The sequence below is a fragment of the Thunnus albacares genome, chromosome 1 (assembly GCF_914725855.1).
Source record: "Thunnus albacares chromosome 1, fThuAlb1.1, whole genome shotgun sequence".
Lineage (NCBI taxonomy): Eukaryota > Metazoa > Chordata > Actinopteri > Scombriformes > Scombridae > Thunnus > Thunnus albacares.
This window is the reverse complement of record NC_058106.1, coordinates 39,456,481-39,473,749: the sequence shown is the minus strand read 5'-3', so window position 1 is coordinate 39,473,749 and position 17,269 is coordinate 39,456,481. Positions and strand designations below refer to the sequence as shown.

At 45.3% G+C, this 17,269-nt stretch overlaps 2 protein-coding genes across 2 annotated transcripts in view; both read left to right on the top strand.

The window, feature by feature from the left end:
* The window catches only part of LOC122986896 (NLR family CARD domain-containing protein 3-like), a 1,497,050-nt gene that overhangs the window by 693,705 nt on the left and 786,076 nt on the right, over positions 1–17,269 (top strand). The gene's annotated exons all lie outside the window — the stretch shown is intronic.
* Positions 14,771–17,114, top strand: LOC122987407 (chymotrypsin A-like). The gene is made up of 7 exons (XM_044359292.1): positions 14,771–14,875; positions 15,325–15,428; positions 15,555–15,634; positions 16,072–16,150; positions 16,231–16,411; positions 16,607–16,740; positions 16,896–17,114. Exons 1-7 carry the CDS (start codon positions 14,824–14,826, stop codon positions 17,055–17,057), a joined length of 792 nt encoding a protein of 263 aa, XP_044215227.1. The 5' UTR covers positions 14,771–14,823; the 3' UTR covers positions 17,058–17,114.

The following is a 17,269-nucleotide window of genomic DNA, read 5'->3' as shown; positions in this document are numbered from 1 at the left end:
ATGCAAGTGCACATTGCTGATGGATTACTTTGTAACGTTAACGCCATTGTCTGCTGTCATCAGCTGAATATGATGTTCACTTTTCAGACTTGTAAAATCCTGTCTGTCAGTGTTACAAACCGCTTTGCAGTGTTTTGGCTTCTGATAATCTAAACTAATTTTTGACTTCTAATTTCTTGGATCATATTTCATTGTTGCACCTCCAAACAAGATGCCCCCACCACTGCAGGTGGTTATGGTTACAGACAACTCTGGCGGCTGATTTATGTTGCACTCTAAGCGTCGCCACGATTCCTGCAGTGTCATAGTGAAACTCAACACATTTACTGTACTGTACCAAGAACTAAACAGAGTTTAACCAGCCCTGTGATGGAGGGGGATGATGTCACTGGGCTGTAAAACAAAGACCTCCACAGAGGGTTTGTGTGTAAGCAGGCATATGTGTGAGATACAGTGAGCCGCCTGTACCTTTTCTGTATCGTTTATGTTCCCGTCACTATGGGCTTATACTTATATTTGGTGTCTGATGAAGGCCTCTACAGGTGTCCAGCAGCAGTCATGTCTCCACCCAGCTGGCTGCTGATGAAGATAAAGATTTAAACACTCAGAACTATTCAAAGCATCAACATCTCCTACCTCATCCAACACAGGATCTTCATCATTGCCTGATATGAGCGTCTACTATGGACAGAATAACATTTCTGATTGTAAATATTTTCACACCAGTGGTGTCTTGGTAGGTGTGTATACTGTGACATTTAGCTTCAGATTCAGATTTTTAACTCAAAACATCTGATACAGCAGTAAAACGCTGCACACACCATAAATGAATCAGTAATAATAATCCAATAATATAAAGTATATAATAATGTAACTACATTTTGAAGTATTTATATATTGCAGTACTGCAACTTTTTGGTACTTTAAGGATCTGAACATCACATCATAAAAGACATTATTTGGCTTTTCACTTAAAGCTGGAAGGATTTGACTCGTCTTTAATTAAAGGAGGTAACCTCACTCATCTTATAGTGGAATCTTTAAAGTTTTTAGAGGTTCATAGTAAATCCTTCTGCCTGGATGTGGAAATACAGCATCTATCTGCATATACAAACACTACACCTTGTTTCACACAGACTGTAACTTTAGTCTGTGTGGAACAAAGTGTAGTGGGACACCTTACAGAACTGAAATCATATATCAAGAGGTGACAGCTGAATTTATTGGGGCTTTTCTCATTTACTTCAGTACAGAGTTTTCTTGCAGCAGCATCTAGTGGACATGAGAGAAACTGCAGCTGAACAGAGTTTAAAGGACGAGTTCACAGCAGTCAGGTGTCCGTATGAACAGTGAAAGAGGTTTTCCTTGCTGTAATCATTCCTCCTGTTCATACTGGATATTAAAAGATCCCCTTCGAATGTGCTTCAATGTAAGTGATGAAGGCCACTGTGGGGAAAAATGATGCAAAGCAAAATTTAAAAAACTTCAAATAGAAAACAGTCCAGTCACTCAGTGAGGAGATATTACTGTTGAATTTAACCTCCTCTGTACTGAAGTTGAAAGCAGAAATCTCAGAGACAGACATCTCTAAACCTGGACAAATAAAACCAAAACCTTGTGATTGAGCAGATTCCACTACAGAGAAGACAGGAAAGGTTTGTTTGGTTTGTTTTTTACTTGGGTGACAAAAAACTTGACCTGGCACATGCTGGGTGCCACATCCAGACTTCATTAGCTGACATTACAGGTTGAATTGTTTGTGCCAAAATTAGCTTGATGGCGTCAGCAGTACAAGTAATAAGTGATTGTAGTAAATAGGCTTATATTTTTATGTTATGAAACTGCTATGAGTGTGTAAAAATGTCAACAAGCTGAAAAGTAAAACTAAAGATTTGTACTGTAATGTAATTCTTTTTATTAAAACTGACTTTTTTAAAATTGGTATTGGGGGGGGAAAAAAATATCGTTCACTGGTATCAAAGTCAAGGTACCGGTATCGAAAATTTTGAATGATTCCCAGCCCTACTCATCGTGGTTTGAGTTTCATCAACTGCTCTGCTTCCGTTGGGACATTCATTCAGTGACTCAATCCTCACCACATCAATAATGATAATAATAATGATAATGATAGTGATGCACCTTTTTTTTTTTTAAACCAACATTACAAGCTTGAAAGTTTGAACTCTTTAGAATTTGTATTTCTGCATACATATGACCTAAAACGTGATCAGATTTCCATTCAAGTCCTAAAATTAGATAAAGAAACATCAGTTAAACAAATGAGACAAAAATCTTACACTTGTTCATTTATTTATTGAGGGAAATGATCCAATGTTACATATTTGTGTGTGGCAAAAGTATGTGAACCTCTAGAATTATCAATTCATTTGAAGGGGAAATAAGAGTCGGGTGTTGTTTAAAGAGAAATCTGGGTCTCCACAATTAAAGTCTGAGCTTTACAACACAGGTTTGTGGAAGTGTGTCATGGCTCAAACAAAGGAGATTTGTGAGGACCTTAGAGTTGCTGGAAAGGGTTACAAAACCATTTCTAAAGAGTTTGGACTCCACCAGTCGACTGTCAGGCAGATCATGTACAAATTGAAGACATCCAACAGCACTGTTACCCTCCCCAGGAGTGGTCAAACAACAAAGATCACACTAAGAGCAGACATGTAATACTCTGGGAGGCCACAACGGACCCCAGGGTAACATCTAGGAAACTAAAGGTCTCTCTTGTGGCTACAGTCAATGTTCATGAATCCATCAGGAGAGCATTGAACATCAATGGTGTGCATGGCAGAGTTGCAAGGAGAAACCCACTACTCTCCAAACAGAACATTTCTGCCATCTACAGTTTGCTCAAGACCACATGGATAAGCTAGAGGGTGATTGGAACAATGTTCTGTGGATGGAAAATGAACTTTTTGGCTTGAATTAGAAGCGTGATGTTTGGCGATGAGCAAACACTGCATTCCAGCGTAAGAACCTTAACCCATCTGTGAAACAAGGTGGTGGTAGTATCATGGTTTGGTCTGCTTTACGGTTTCTGAACCAGGACAGCTTGCAATCATTGATGGAGCTGTGAGTTCTGAGCTGTGCCAGCAAATTCTGCAGGAAAATGTCAAGGTATCTGTCTGTGAACTAAAGCTCGACAGAAAGTGAGTCATGCAATAAGACAACCCTAAACACAGAAGTCGTTCTACCAAAGAATGATTAGAGCAGAAGAAAGATAATGTTTTGGAACGGCCGTGTCAAAGTCCTGAACTTAATTCAATAGAAATGCTGTAGAGGGACCTGAAGCAGACAGTTCATGCAAAGACGCCCACCAGCGTCCCTGAGTTGAGACTGTTCTGTGAGGAGGAACGGGCTAAAATTCCTCCAAGCTGATGTGCAGAGCTGATAAACACTTACCAAAAACATTTGGTTGAAGTTATTGCTGCAAAAGGGGGTCACACCAGTTACTGAAAGCATGTAAGATTGGATTATTTTCCTCGATAAATAAATGGAAAATTTATTTTTTGTCTAATTTGTTTAATTGGGTTCAATTTTATCTAGTTTTAGGACTTGTGTAAATATCTGATCAAGTTTTAGGTCATTTATGCAGAAATACAGAAAATTCTAAAGGGTCCACAAACTTTCAAAAATTAAAAAAATGGAGCACTTAAATAATATTCAGTAAATAAAAGTAGAGAATAAATAGAATAAAACATGATAAATATGATTAAAATAAAAGAAATGAAACGCATAATACTTTGGACCAGCATTAGTAAAAGGCTTTTAATTTACTTTTTTTCTCAAAGGTTTTGAGAAGTGATTCTAAATTCCTCATACAGTCCTGTTGAACAATATGTATAATATTATAATAGTGTGTATATAATGGGCATTAAGGCTGCAACGATCAATATCGTTTAATATACCAATTGTTTTCTTGATTAACTAACCAATCATCTGGGGTCCATTTCACAAAGCAGGTTTAGTGAAAACTCAGAGTCTGTTAACCCTGAAATGAGGGAAACTCTGAGTTTTCCGTTTCAAAAAGGGAGGTAACTCAAACCAGAGAAACAGGGATAACTCTAGCCTGTTTCAGAGAGAGGGGTAACTTAAGCTCTTGGTCAGTTACCGTAGTAACAGACTCTATGAACCCAGGTTTTTCTCAATGAACCTCGAGTTTCTCTCAGTCTCCGCCCTCTTTCAGAGCCACACACTCCATTTGATTTCCTCATTCATTCAGTCAGCAGGCGAGTTTTGGCGTAGCCTAGTTCTGCCGTCTGTCATTTAAAAAAATCATAAAAAAAAAAAAATCAGAGTCAGTATATTAGAAATCCATTAGGCACAGTAGGTGGCGACTTTTTCACTAACATGGCATGTCCTTTTGATAACGATCCCGTGGATGAAGGTGCAGCATTACTGCGCAGAGAATTAAATATTCGTTGAGAGATGGTTATCAGACCGCGCATAGATGTTCTAGCATTTCCAGACAATTATCTTTTTGAGACCGTTTCACGTCACAGTCCATCATCTACATACAAAACCCAATCCGTCCTTACATTTGCAACATTACTAATCGTAATCATGCTCTCACATCCCAGCAGATGTATGTTGCGCTGCGTTTCTTTGCAAACGGAAGTTTTTTGTACAGTGTCGGGGCCAGCCACTGGCCTTAATAAATTCTGGCTTAGGGCCAGCTCCTCTGCCTCCGTTAGAGGTGGCGGTGCTGGACCACCACCCGTTTCACGGGCATCTGCCTTCTTTCTGTTGGCTGAGTAGAAGTCTGTGTTAGTTTAAATAGGCTTAATTATGTAACAGAACATGATGTAGATGAGAAGACATTTATGTGTGTGAAACCAGCATTATGTTGGGGATAAAACAACTGCACAGTCAAACAGCCACTTAATATTTACTTTACAATGTAAAACATGATCAAAGTGAGGTACCCCCATGAGATTATGCCGAGGTCTCACCTGTTTGAACAATGTTTTTATATTTCATCCTAAACTGCTGCCAAGTGCGCTTCTCCCTCGCGGGATTGGACCTAAATGAAATAAATTAATAGGCGACCAATCAAGCAGTTTTCCTCTGTAATATTATTGTGATTGCAAAGGACTACATTTAAACTTACGCATTGACCCGAGCAGCGATGTTCTCCCACGCCGTCTCCCTCTCTTTTGCAGCTGCAGCGGTGTTGCACTTCTTTTTGAAAACACGTTCAAACTCGCTGTATTATCGCATTAAGATTTCTAGTTTTAGTGGGGTGAAAAACACAGCCCTCCTCCTCCCCGTTGCCATGGTGACTCGTTGAATCGGGGCTCCATTGATGCTGGCTTTTTATAGTTGTGGTGCACGCGCTTAACTCCAGGTGAAACTACTCTGAGTTGAATAAACTGACTCAAATCAGCTGTTCTGGAACCGGAAACTCAGAGTTTCCTATCTCAGAGTAGATCAACTCAGAGTTCAGGATTAGACTCAGAGTTTGTTGAACCTGCTTTGTGAAACGGACCCCAGGTCTATAAATTGTCAGAAACTGGTGAAAAATTCCTGCCACAATTTCCTAAAGCCCAATTCTCAAACCGAAAGATTTTCAGTTTACGATGACATAAGTTAAATATTTATGATGGTATTTCATATAAGCTCTGTTTTAAAGAACAGGCTGTTCTTGATCATATCATTATACTTCTGAAATCCTGGCCTTTGCATGGAGGTCTTACTGGACGGGAGTATCAGGCACAGCCTCCGTTTACAATGACTTAACGTTACTGGTTGGAAAGTCACAGAACTCAGTTAAAAGTAGGGATGTCCTTATCAGGGTCTTTTAATACTGAGTACCTGCCAACCAAATTCAAGGAACACATTTTTGTTCAGAGTTATTCAGTTTGACAATAGGCCTCCCAACAATTCTAAAAATTACTAGATGACAAACAGAACAAGCAGAACTCTTCTAGAGAAACTAATCGCAGAAATTGCAAGTTTAGCAACCAGCTGCAGGATGGGGCTGTTAAGAAACCTAAGACAAAGAGCCTCTAAAGGGTCTCTCAATAGCGCAGGGCTTCTCGGTCCTCCTGCGATCGGGCCAGTTCAGCCTGGGCACTCTCAGCTTCCTGCTGGAGCTTGAAGTTGGAGGTTCACACAGCTTGGTAGCTGCGCTGCAGCTGAGCTAGCTGCTCTAGATTTTCTTCTTGCTGTAGCTGAGTTTTGCATTGCTGAATCAGGAACATCTGACCAAGCCAGTCTGGGATTGTATGCTCGGGCTTCCTGGCCGGGTTGTTTGCGTAATCCTTCAGTTCCTTGAGCATCTCATCACACTCTCTGAGGCTACAGCTCGCCAAATTGTCCCTCTCCTTCATGGAGAGGTGAACGAGGGAAGCGACCACATCCTGCAGGGCTGGGTCCTCCATTCCCTGTGGAGCTTCAGCTCCAGCCACGTGGGGGTTCTGGCGGCTCATTTTGGTAAATGGACTGTACTTGTATAGCGCCTTTCTAGTCTTCTGACCACTCAAAGCACTTTTTACATTACAAATCACCTTCACCCGTTCACACGCTGAATGGGTACAGGGGCTACCATGCAAGGTCCAAACCTGCCCATCAGAGGAAACTAACCATTCACACACATTCATACACTGATGGCACAGCCATCAGGAGCACTTTGGGGTTAAGTATCTTGCCCAAGGACACATCGGCACGTGGACTGGAGGAGCCGGGAATCGAACCACCAATCTTCCGATAACGACCCACTCTACCTCCTGAGCCACAGCCGCCCCATTTTAGCACGCTTTACACAGTGGCTATAAATGTTGTGGATACTGCTAATGTTGCCAAGTGAACTTGAAAACAGCAGCTGTGTAAAGGCAAACGGGTAAACCAAAGCGTGTGTGTCACAAGATGGTCACGTGTGTCACGTGAGAACAGCTGGCGGAAGATGCCGCAGAGTTCCGGTTAACAATAACAGATAGCGCCGACTGGTGGTTGGTGGCGTTTCTGCATTCACGTGTCTGATGGCGGATAACAAAGGGGCAAGACGGCGCTATGGCCCTTCCTTATTTGACTATCAAATGTGCAGAAAACGTGCGTGATTAGGTGGATGTGTGTGTGTGTGTGTGTGTGTGTGTGTGTGTGTGTGTTAGTAAGAGAGAGGGAAAGAGAAGAGAAGAAGGGAGATCGGCTCTAGGTCCCGCAACCGTGAGGGGAGAGCAGCAGTTGCTTTATCTACAGAGAGCGAGTGTACAGACGGTAGTCTGTACACACGTTGTCTGGTTGTGGACTGACTTAGTTTTCACTTGCGGTGGCACAAACACAGAAATCCCGAATGGGATAACACAAACAGTTTAGCGTGGTGAACACAAAACTAAACAGGCAGCAACTTAAAAATACTCCTCAGAGTACAGCAGCAAACCGGTCTCGGCGGTTCGTTAAAACACACAACAACAATACGAGCACTAAGCCCATAAACACACAATTCTAATACTATCTCTGCCCAGACAACCTCTTACTTGTGTCGCTCTCTGGAGCGAACCTGTGTGTGTGTGTGTGTGTGTGTGTGTGTGTGTGTGTGTGACAGTCTGTCAGTGAAATCCAGCAGCGGGTCCTCCAATGCGTGGTGCTGGTGGAGCTGTCCTTGTTTCTCGAGACTGACGGGTGGCGCTGGTTTCTTGGTGGGGCAGCAAAGAAACGAAACTGAGTGGTCGACTCGGTCGGTAGACAGCGGGTGTAGAAGTTATCCGCGTCTCCGTGGAGAAAAGTCTTTTCTCCCTTCTGCAGGTATCAAATGAGAGTGCTGGGTTGCAAACAGCAGTCCCTCACGTATCCGGTAACGTTACTGGTGTTCAGGAGAACACAGGTCGAAGTCTCATCTCATCTCGTCCAGCGAGGGGAGAAGCTCCAAAAGAAAAAAAGGGGAAAAGCACACATGTATGAGTCACTTTCATTGGTGATCCAGTTGATCGAAAAGGCGAACCTTCTCCTGAGCAAGAATACCTGAAAGAGAGTGAGACTTGTTCCCGGCTTGTGTTTAAAAGGGGGAGTGACGTCACTGCTCCGTTGCCATGACTCCCCGTGATGTTGATGCGTCTCTGCCAATCAGAGACTGTGTGGAAACTATTTCCTGTTTAACACCTAGGTGCGAAAATGGTGCATGCTGGGGAATGGAGTTTGATCAGCCTTTAGGTGCTAGTCCTTTGTTTCAGAAGAACAAGGGAACAGAGGCGGCCTTGTGGCCAGGCCTCAGGGTTTGCATGTAGGCCCATCTTTGTCTGACTGTATGTGGACGCCCAACATCCCCCCCCTTTGGTCTGAGGAGTGGGGTGCTAGCCACAGTCTTCAGAGCAACCCAAGGGCCAACTACTCCATGTAGGAGGTATGACCAGTGGGTTACACAGTCCATATCCCTGAAACAAAGAGTCCATGATACCTGAGGAACAGTCAGTCTGTACAGTTCAGTAAGCTGCGGTTTTAGTATCTGGGCAGATAAGCAATGAGGTTTCATCTGGGCAGATGGTTTCTAAACTACGCTATACATCAAAAGAGGAAAGGAAAATACATTCAGGTACGACTAACAATCCTTGGCTGCTAGGGAAAGGTCTAAGATAGGGGTGAAGAAAAGCAGGAGGGGGTTAGAGGCCGTTAGGCCTACTCCTGCGAAGGAATGGTGTTGGTACAAGGGGCAGACGCAGACTGGTGCACGAGGCGCTGTGGGACCACCAAGAGGGTGTCCAGTCTGGTCTGCAACCTGCGAATGTATTTGAACATGATGTGTGCGATGACTGCTGTGATGGCCCAACCACTAAGGAGCCCAAGGGCAGCCCAACTGACATGATGTTCCTGGGAGGGTGACGACCTGTGGCTAAAGTAAGCCGTAGTGAGTTCAGACGGTTTGAGACTGAGAACTTCACTAATTTGGTCCCTTCAGCCAGGAGCTGCTGCTGAAGGGTGTCGTCAATGGTTAAATTGTGACCTCTGAATGCGTCCGTAATCTCAATCTCCGTGTCGTGTTGGTCAGGGTTGAGATGATGGAGGACAATGTCACCAAAGTGTATGGTGGCTCCCTGAGGAACCATCAAGAACATCGTCTGGTTGGGTGAGGTCAATTTAGTGATTGTGTCATGACGATTGTATGCCATTAGGGCTTTGTTAGCAGGTGTGCTAACAAGCCATCGATTACCCGCTCGCTCTGCCTTGGTGTCCATACCTTCGTCTTTAACAGACAGTCTGCCCTGACACTTTTGTTTAGGAGACTCCGCTCTTAGGCCACAGAGGTAATTGCTAACATCCCAAATGAAGGGATTGCCTGGACAAACCCAGTGAACATCCTTAGTTTTGGTGCACAAATTAAGGTTGGGACTAAGGTAGGGCGAAGGGTCATCATCATAGTATGCGAGTGTTGGTGGTGTCTTAAGGTGGACGTGAGTGTTGTTCTGCCAAAACCCAATGTTCAGCACTGACTTTAACCGATACACATTCTGCCGTTCTATTATGGGAAGATTGAGAAGAAACCCTATTTCCAGGTTCTGTGGGTTCACGTAAACCGGGATTGCACTACCAAGACTATATGGCAGGTGGGTTTGTGATGACTGTACCTTAGTAGTTGTTGTGGATCTGAGGGTTTGCTTGACTAGACTCATGGGAGCAATGTGGGTCGGTATTTGTCCACCGGTCAGGCTGCTGACTGAAGAGTTAATTTCCCTAAGGAGGACCTGCATCAGATCCCTCACTACACGTACATACATAAAGTCATCCCTGACTACTTCTGACAGTGTCCATAAGGCATGCAAGATGTTATTAATGAGGGCAGAATGGAGGTTAACTGTTACTATGGTACCCTGGAGGGTTTTACCCAAGTCCTGTAACTGTTCACATTGGATGAGGAGTCTCTGGATTTCTGGCATTTCCTCACTGAGTTCGCCCATGTGCCTTTGAAGAGCTTTGATGCTGACAGAGTTGGCAGCCGAGAGTCCAATTGAGAACAGTGATCCAATGGCTGAGACTGCTGTGAACAGGCCTCCAAGGAATCTTTGGTTGTTTCTGGCCACTGAGGTCTTTCTCTGTGACGAGGAACTTCTGCAGCTGTTCAAGAATGTGGATGGTCGTTTGTTTGGCGTGCTCAACTGTGTCATGTGTTTGGGTTCTGCTTAATCTGCCCTCCATCAGGCGCGGAGGCAGGCAGATGCGCTTGCGATACACATCCCAAGGATCTAGTCGGATGTAGATTCTTTTGGGTGTATATGCTGCACTGGGTGATTAGGAGTCCAGGTATCTCCTGCAGGACAATACTGGTTGGAGGGCCAAGGTTGACCACATCAGTGGGCACAGCGACTCGTAGGCTGAGGAAGATGCCAAGGATCCAAGGGAGTTTCATCCTGGAACAGACAGTGTTGATTACTTGTCAGAAAGGGGAAGTAGGGGTTAGGTGTTAGTGCATGCCGGTGGGGAGGTCGGAGGCATGCATCGGTCCCTACGGAGCTACTATGCGTTGTCTTCCCCCCTTTGTGGTGCAGATTTACATAGAGCAGTTGTCCAAGGCGAGCAACGGTGTACCACAGACTGTCAGGTTGAGCTTCCAGAAGAGGGGCAAAGGCTGGAAGAAAGCTTGTGACCCAGGGATTTTCTGTCCTTTGAGGATCACAAGGCGGATGGGGAAGCCTGCTCTTCGTGCAGGAACCACAAGATCAGCTTCGCTGGCAACCTGGCATGCCTGGGGGATGGTCTGGCCTGATAGCATGTATGCAGGCTGGACGGTCAGGGGGTGTGCTTCAGCATTGGCCTGGGACCACAGGACTTGGTTCACTGTGTCCAGCTTGGCACCGAGCCTGACAAGGAGATCTGCCCCCATGAAGAGCGGGGGTTGAAGTTGTGGGACAACACTCAAGAAATGTTCAACTTGTTTCCTCCCGATTTTGACGGAGAGGGCACACACTCCAATGGCCCTAAGGAAAGGAGCATCTGCGGTGATCCTGCAGAAAGGACACAGTGGCTTTGCTGTGCAAAGAACAGAGGTGTGCTGTGCTGACACAGGTCGTTAAAGAAGTCCTGACTGGTGGCGGATTTCTCTGACTGGCAAGGGCGGTTCATGGAAGGTTCAGAGCCAGACTCGGGCTCTGGAAGAGGCATAATCATCAGCAGAGGACTTCTGGACTCCTGGATGATGGGAACTTGTCCATCGGAAGCTGGTGGCTGGCTGCCTGAACCAAGTGGCTTTGGGGTATCCACCTGAGCCCAAATGAGTCCACGGTCGATGAGGGGGGCCAGCTGGCCCAGCAGGTCTTGTCCTATGAGCAGCGGCTCTGTATCGATGATACAGATGTAGATGGGGTGCACGAGAGTCATTTCTCAGAAGGTGAGGTCGATCGAAGCGTGTTGGGTGATGGGAGACCGGTTCTGGGTATAACTAGTTATACTCACATTACAGGCCTCGATTTGCCAAGTGAGAGCATCGCTCTGGCAACCTCTGCGAACATGCTAGAACACATAAGACTGATTTCTGAACCAGTGTCAAGTAGTGCCAGGGAGTTGATGCACACCCTACCACCACCGAGGTGTAGATGCGGCGACCATTGCCCTTGCAGACAAGGTCACTAAGGAAAGTCAGGAAAGGGGTGTGTTGAGGGTCAGAAATGCTTGAGGTAGCGGCTTGGCCTTCTCTGTTTCCCTTCCCCAGCCCACAAAGTAAACCTTGGTGGAGGTGGGGGAGGGGACTTGGCCTAGTCAAGATGACGAGGGACCCTGACCGGGATCCTTTGGGGGATCTGGTGGTCCTGGAAGGCTGCAAGGCGCCTCAAACTGTCCTCCATTTCCTCCTTAAGATGCTCCTTCCTGGTGAAGTTCAGGGCTTTACCTGACTGATTCAATGCTTGGTGTTCTGCTCAAAATGGACTCTCCCTTTCGCCTGGTGAGAGTCCTGCCTTCATGGCTTAAAGTGGCCCTGGGTTTGCGCTTGGCCACCACCTCCTCAGCTCTGTGCTTCACCCTGCTGGTGAGGTGGTCGGCATCCCTGTGGTCCTGCTCTGAAGTTTGCCTTGGTACGAGGCACTTCGTCACCTTCTAGCATCAGGGTGTCATTCCGAGGTTTGGATCTCCAGGACTCTGGCTTCTGTCTCATGCCCTTTGGTTGAGCGGACACACGTTTCCCATGCAAGCTGAGTATACGTCCTGATTTCCTGCATCGTATACTTACCGGTGTGGCAGTGCATGGTAACATCGTACCGGATGCTATCATGGAGGTTGTGGAGGAAGAGGAATCGGAAGGCTTGCTCCTCTTCCAAGCCAGGAGCATTGTGCCAGACGCCTATAATACTCACGCGGAGGCTCATGCTTCCTCTGTGTGATGGTAAGGGCACTGAGAGTGCAACACATCCCTAGATGGTGGAGCGGTCATGCTCCGTGAGTGGACCATTGAGGACGCTTGGTATGCGTCCAGAATGGGGAGGTTGGAGGCTGCATCACCAGGGGTCACTAGACTCCAGCTGCTGCAGCTGGGCAGCTTCAAGTTTCCTGTGCAGGGCAAGCTCCCTCGCCTGTGCAGCTTGAAGCTGCATGCACAGCAGACTGGCTTCATCCGGTACATTAGCCTCCTGCACGAATGGGGGGAGCGACAGTGGTGGACGCTTGTCAGCGGCCAAGATAGAGCTCCCAGTTCCTGTGGGGGGCGGTGGTGGTGAGCCTTTGTCGACGCTCCCGGTAGCGCTCTTAGTTCCCTGGGGGGTTGGGCTGGCAGCTGTACTTACCTGGCCAACCTCGGACTCATCGCTGCTGCTCTCACTGGCTTCTTGGATCCTTTGGATCATCGAGCACAGGGCTTCTCGGTCCTCCTGCGATCGCGCCAGTTCAGCCTGGGCACTCTCAGCTTCCTGCTGGAGCTTGAAGTTGGAGGTTCACACAGCTTGGTAGCTGCACTGCAGCTGAGCTAGCTGCTCTAGGTTTTCTTCTTGCTGTAGCTGAGTTTTGCATTGCTGAATCAGGAACATCTGACCAAGCAGGTCTGGGATTGTATGCTCGGGCTTCCTGGCCGGGTTGTTTGCGTAATCCTTTAGTTCCTTGAGCATCTCATCACACTCTCTGAGGCTACAGCTCGCCAAATTGTCCCTCTCCTTCATGGAGAGGTGAATGAGGGAAGCGACCACATCCTGCAGGGCTGGGTCCTCCATTCCCTGTGGAGCTTCAGCTCCAGCCACGTGGGGGTTCTGGTGGCTCATTTTAGCACGCTTTACACATTAGCAGTATCCACAACATTTATAGCCAATGTTGCTAAATGCACAGGTGAGAGGTTAACCTGTGGCTTACACAGTTGATTACTCAAAACACTGCAACCTGTCCCTGTCCTAGCAGGACCTCAGTAGTGACTGTAATTTAGTTTTAGTAGTAGTATAGTAGTTTGTGAGGCCTCGTGGTTTGCATGTAGGCCCATCTTTGTCTGACTGTATGTGGAGGCCCAACAAGGTGATTCTGTTAGGCCTATTAGAAAAAAAAAAATCTATGGTTCTACTGGTTCAGATAGTAGTTGTATGCAGTTGTCTTCTTCACAGTTGCAGTCTAAGGTCCTTACAGGTACTGAAAGACCCTTTAAAGGCAAATCCATCTTTGTTCCTCCCAAAAACAGAAATGGCTCATTAGACATTTATTGTCACCTAGTTGAGAGAGATGTTTTACAAGCCCTTAACAAAAAATTAATACAAATACATAATTTATCATTAGGTCAAAGAGAACTCAAAAAAAAAGACAGAAATGTTGTTGTTAAGCATGCTCACAGGTGCCTGATTTGCATCTGATTGGCAGCACTTGGGGGTAACAGAAGCTAAAAACAAGAGTCAATAAAATATAAAAAAATTACAAATAAAATTCTCTGCTCTTTCTTTGCATTGGCGGGGCTGCAGCGCAGCAGAGGAGAGACAGACAGCGGTGGAGAGTTGATAACTAAACTCGTTATGTTACTGTAAATGAAATAAAAGCTTCACAAGTAAAAAGTCAAGAGTAATTTATCAATGTAATCCACGTAAAAGATGAACAGCTTCCAAACGATGAAAAATATTGCCTTTTTAAAGAGTGTGATTTGCATCTCAACAAAATAAATGATAGAACATTACATGAATCAATGGACATTTTTCTCTCGTCACACGATACATATCATCATATCGCACAGCCCGAAGCTGAAGGATTATAGTTCTGTGGTAATTTAAGAAGCAGCATTAAGGCTCCTCAGACATTTGTTGACCAGAAACAATTTAACTTGTTACTTATTTCTGCAAAAAAGTAAAAGAAAAAAATTGGTGAATCTTTCGGGATCTTTTCATGTCATGTCTTTATTTTTGCACCAAATTATGAAGAGTAGTATCAATACTCTTATTGATAAGTATCAGTATTGGTATTGATAAAATCCTAAAGATACACATCCTACACACTGACCTTTTTTATTTCTTTTCTAACAGGCTTCATACAGGACGGCAGGGATCTGGGTTTCTTTAAATCATCTGCAACTTTTTTGATAAAAGCAGTTGAAAGTTTCAGTGATTTTTCAGGTCGGTCAGTTTGTTTTCTAACTTTATAAACTGTCGATCAGATAAAAGGGGACATTGAAGACTTTTACTATTTTCTGACTGAATTTATGAACCAAACTGTTCAATATATTTACAGATATTAATATTCAGTGTGTCCTTTTGCAGCCAGACTTCATGTTTCAGCATGTTTGTGCTTCGTCAGGTGGAAAACTCTCCACCTGTCCGAATTCTCACCGTCCTCTGATAACACACCACGCCTTCCTGCCACATCCCTGTCCTGTCCAATCCCGTCGCTCCCTGTGGGTATAAAAGCTCGTCTCTCAGACGGAGCTTTCATGTTCGAGCCATGGCCTTCCTGTGGATCCTCTCCTGCCTTGCCTTCGCCGGCGCCGCCTACGGTGAGACAGCTGAGGGAGTGAAGCATGCTGGACAGACTGAGCTGCTGAGACCTTTTTTTTAATTTACAAACTTAATATTTATTTATAGATTTAATATTTGGTAACCACGGTTACAAGAAACCTTCAAAAAGACAAAAAAAGAAAAAATAAAGAAAAATATAAATAAAATACATTAAATACATTACATTAATGCATTTAAACTTTATGAAGATAAAATGATTTTTATAAGTGAAGAAAACTGGACACGGTCTGAGATCGATACGCATTTATTGGCTGATCAGTTTAAAAGTATTGATCTTATTAACAATTGTTTCTTACTGAAACTGTGACTTAAGGTGTTTCATGTCATCTGTTCCCAAAGATCAGGAACAAATTTCCTGACTCATGTTGTTGTTGTTGTTGTTGTTGATGATGATGTCTTTATGATGTCATTATGATGATGTCATCAGGTTGCGGCACTCCTGCCATCCCCCCCGTCATCACGGGTTACTCCCGTATTGTGAATGGCGAGGAGGCGGTGCCTCACTCCTGGCCCTGGCAGGTGTCCCTGCAGGTACACACTCACACACACGCTCACACTCTCTCACTCACACACACACACACACACACACACACACACACACACACACACACACACACACACACACAGGTTGTGTTCATAAACATGTGGTTGTTTCAGGATTACACCGGCTTCCACTTCTGCGGAGGCTCCCTCATCAACGAGAACTGGGTGGTGACCGCCGCTCACTGCAATGTCAGGTAAATACCAGCGACCTTTAACCCTCACCTGTCACCTGTATCTTCACACTGTACCGGAGGTTTTGAGTTCTGAGTTATTTTGATTAAATTATTGATGATTCAACAGAAATTATTTGTTTTTTTTTTCAGTTCTTCAAAACTGGATTAAAATGTATTTTAAACTGTTGTCATAGCAACAAGTCCTCAAACTGAGCTCGAACTCGATCAAACATTTTTATGATTTTAGATGAGAACAAGCAGCTTATTGATACATTGAGAAAGTATTTACTTGGATTGAAATAATCTTTAAATGCAGTTTTAAACTTTTTAAATGATGTTTAAATGAAGACAGTTAAACCTGCTTCATGATCAGCTGACATTAGGCTCCGCCTCCTGTTGCTCAGGTGTTTGTTGTTGATATTGTTGATGGCCGGTTTCACTCACCTCTTTTTCTGCAGGACATCCCACCGTGTGATCCTCGGAGAACATGACCGTTCCTCCAACGCCGAGGACGTCCAGGTGATGCAGGTCGGCAAGGTGAGCGACAAGCAGCAGGACTTCATCACATCTCGTGAGCTCCTGCGTGTTCACCGGCTAACAATGTCATTTCCTGTCAGGTGTTCAAGCACCCCCGCTACAACGGCTTCACCATCAACAACGACATCCTGCTCATCAAGCTGGCCAGCCCCGCCCAGTTGAACATGCGTGTTTCCCCCGTGTGCTTGGCGGAGACCGGAGACGACTTCCCCGGAGGCATGAAGTGCGTGACCAGCGGCTGGGGCCTGACGCGCTACAACGGTTATTATTATTATTATTATTATTATTGTTATTGTTATTGTTATTGTTGTTGTTGCTTTATACCTGCTGAGAGCTCACCTGTGCAGCTTCTCAGACCTCTATGGGGAGCGCTGACACAGGAAACATGGCGTGCTTTGACCACCGGGGGCAGTATGCAGCAGGTAGACATGAGTGTGATGTGTTGATGTGTTGCAGCTCCTGACACCCCCGCCCTGCTGCAGCAGGCCTCCCTCCCTCTGCTGACCAATGACCAGTGCAAGCGTTACTGGGGCAACAAGATCAGCGACCTGATGATCTGCGCTGGAGCCTCCGGAGCCTCCAGCTGCATGGTGGGTGCTGCATGCTAACTACCGACAGACTTGTGAACGCATAGTTCAGCAACACAAATGATCTAAACAAGCTGGACTTGCTAACATGTAGTGATTATCTATGCTTGTCATTTGTTTGTTTGTGTGTTTATTTATTTGTGTGTGTTTGTTTTCAGGGCGACTCTGGTGGTCCTCTGGTCTGTGAGAAGGCCGGCGCCTGGACTCTGGTCGGTATCGTGTCCTGGGGAAGCGGCACCTGCACTCCCACAATGCCCGGCGTGTACGCCCGCGTCACTGAACTGCGCGCCTGGGTGGACCAGACCATCACCGCCAACTGAGCAAGACACCAGTTTCACTTTCAACATGAAGATCAATAAAACACGCAGAATCTGAAACACACCGCTCGTTCTCATTTATTCACATCAAACTGAAAAAACTGTTTTTACATGATGCTGTTGGGAGTCTGAAAGGTTAGCTTAGCGTAAGACTGGAATCAGGGGCAAACAGCTAGCTTAGCGTGGTGGAAAAAGCCTTCCCATGATCAAATGAA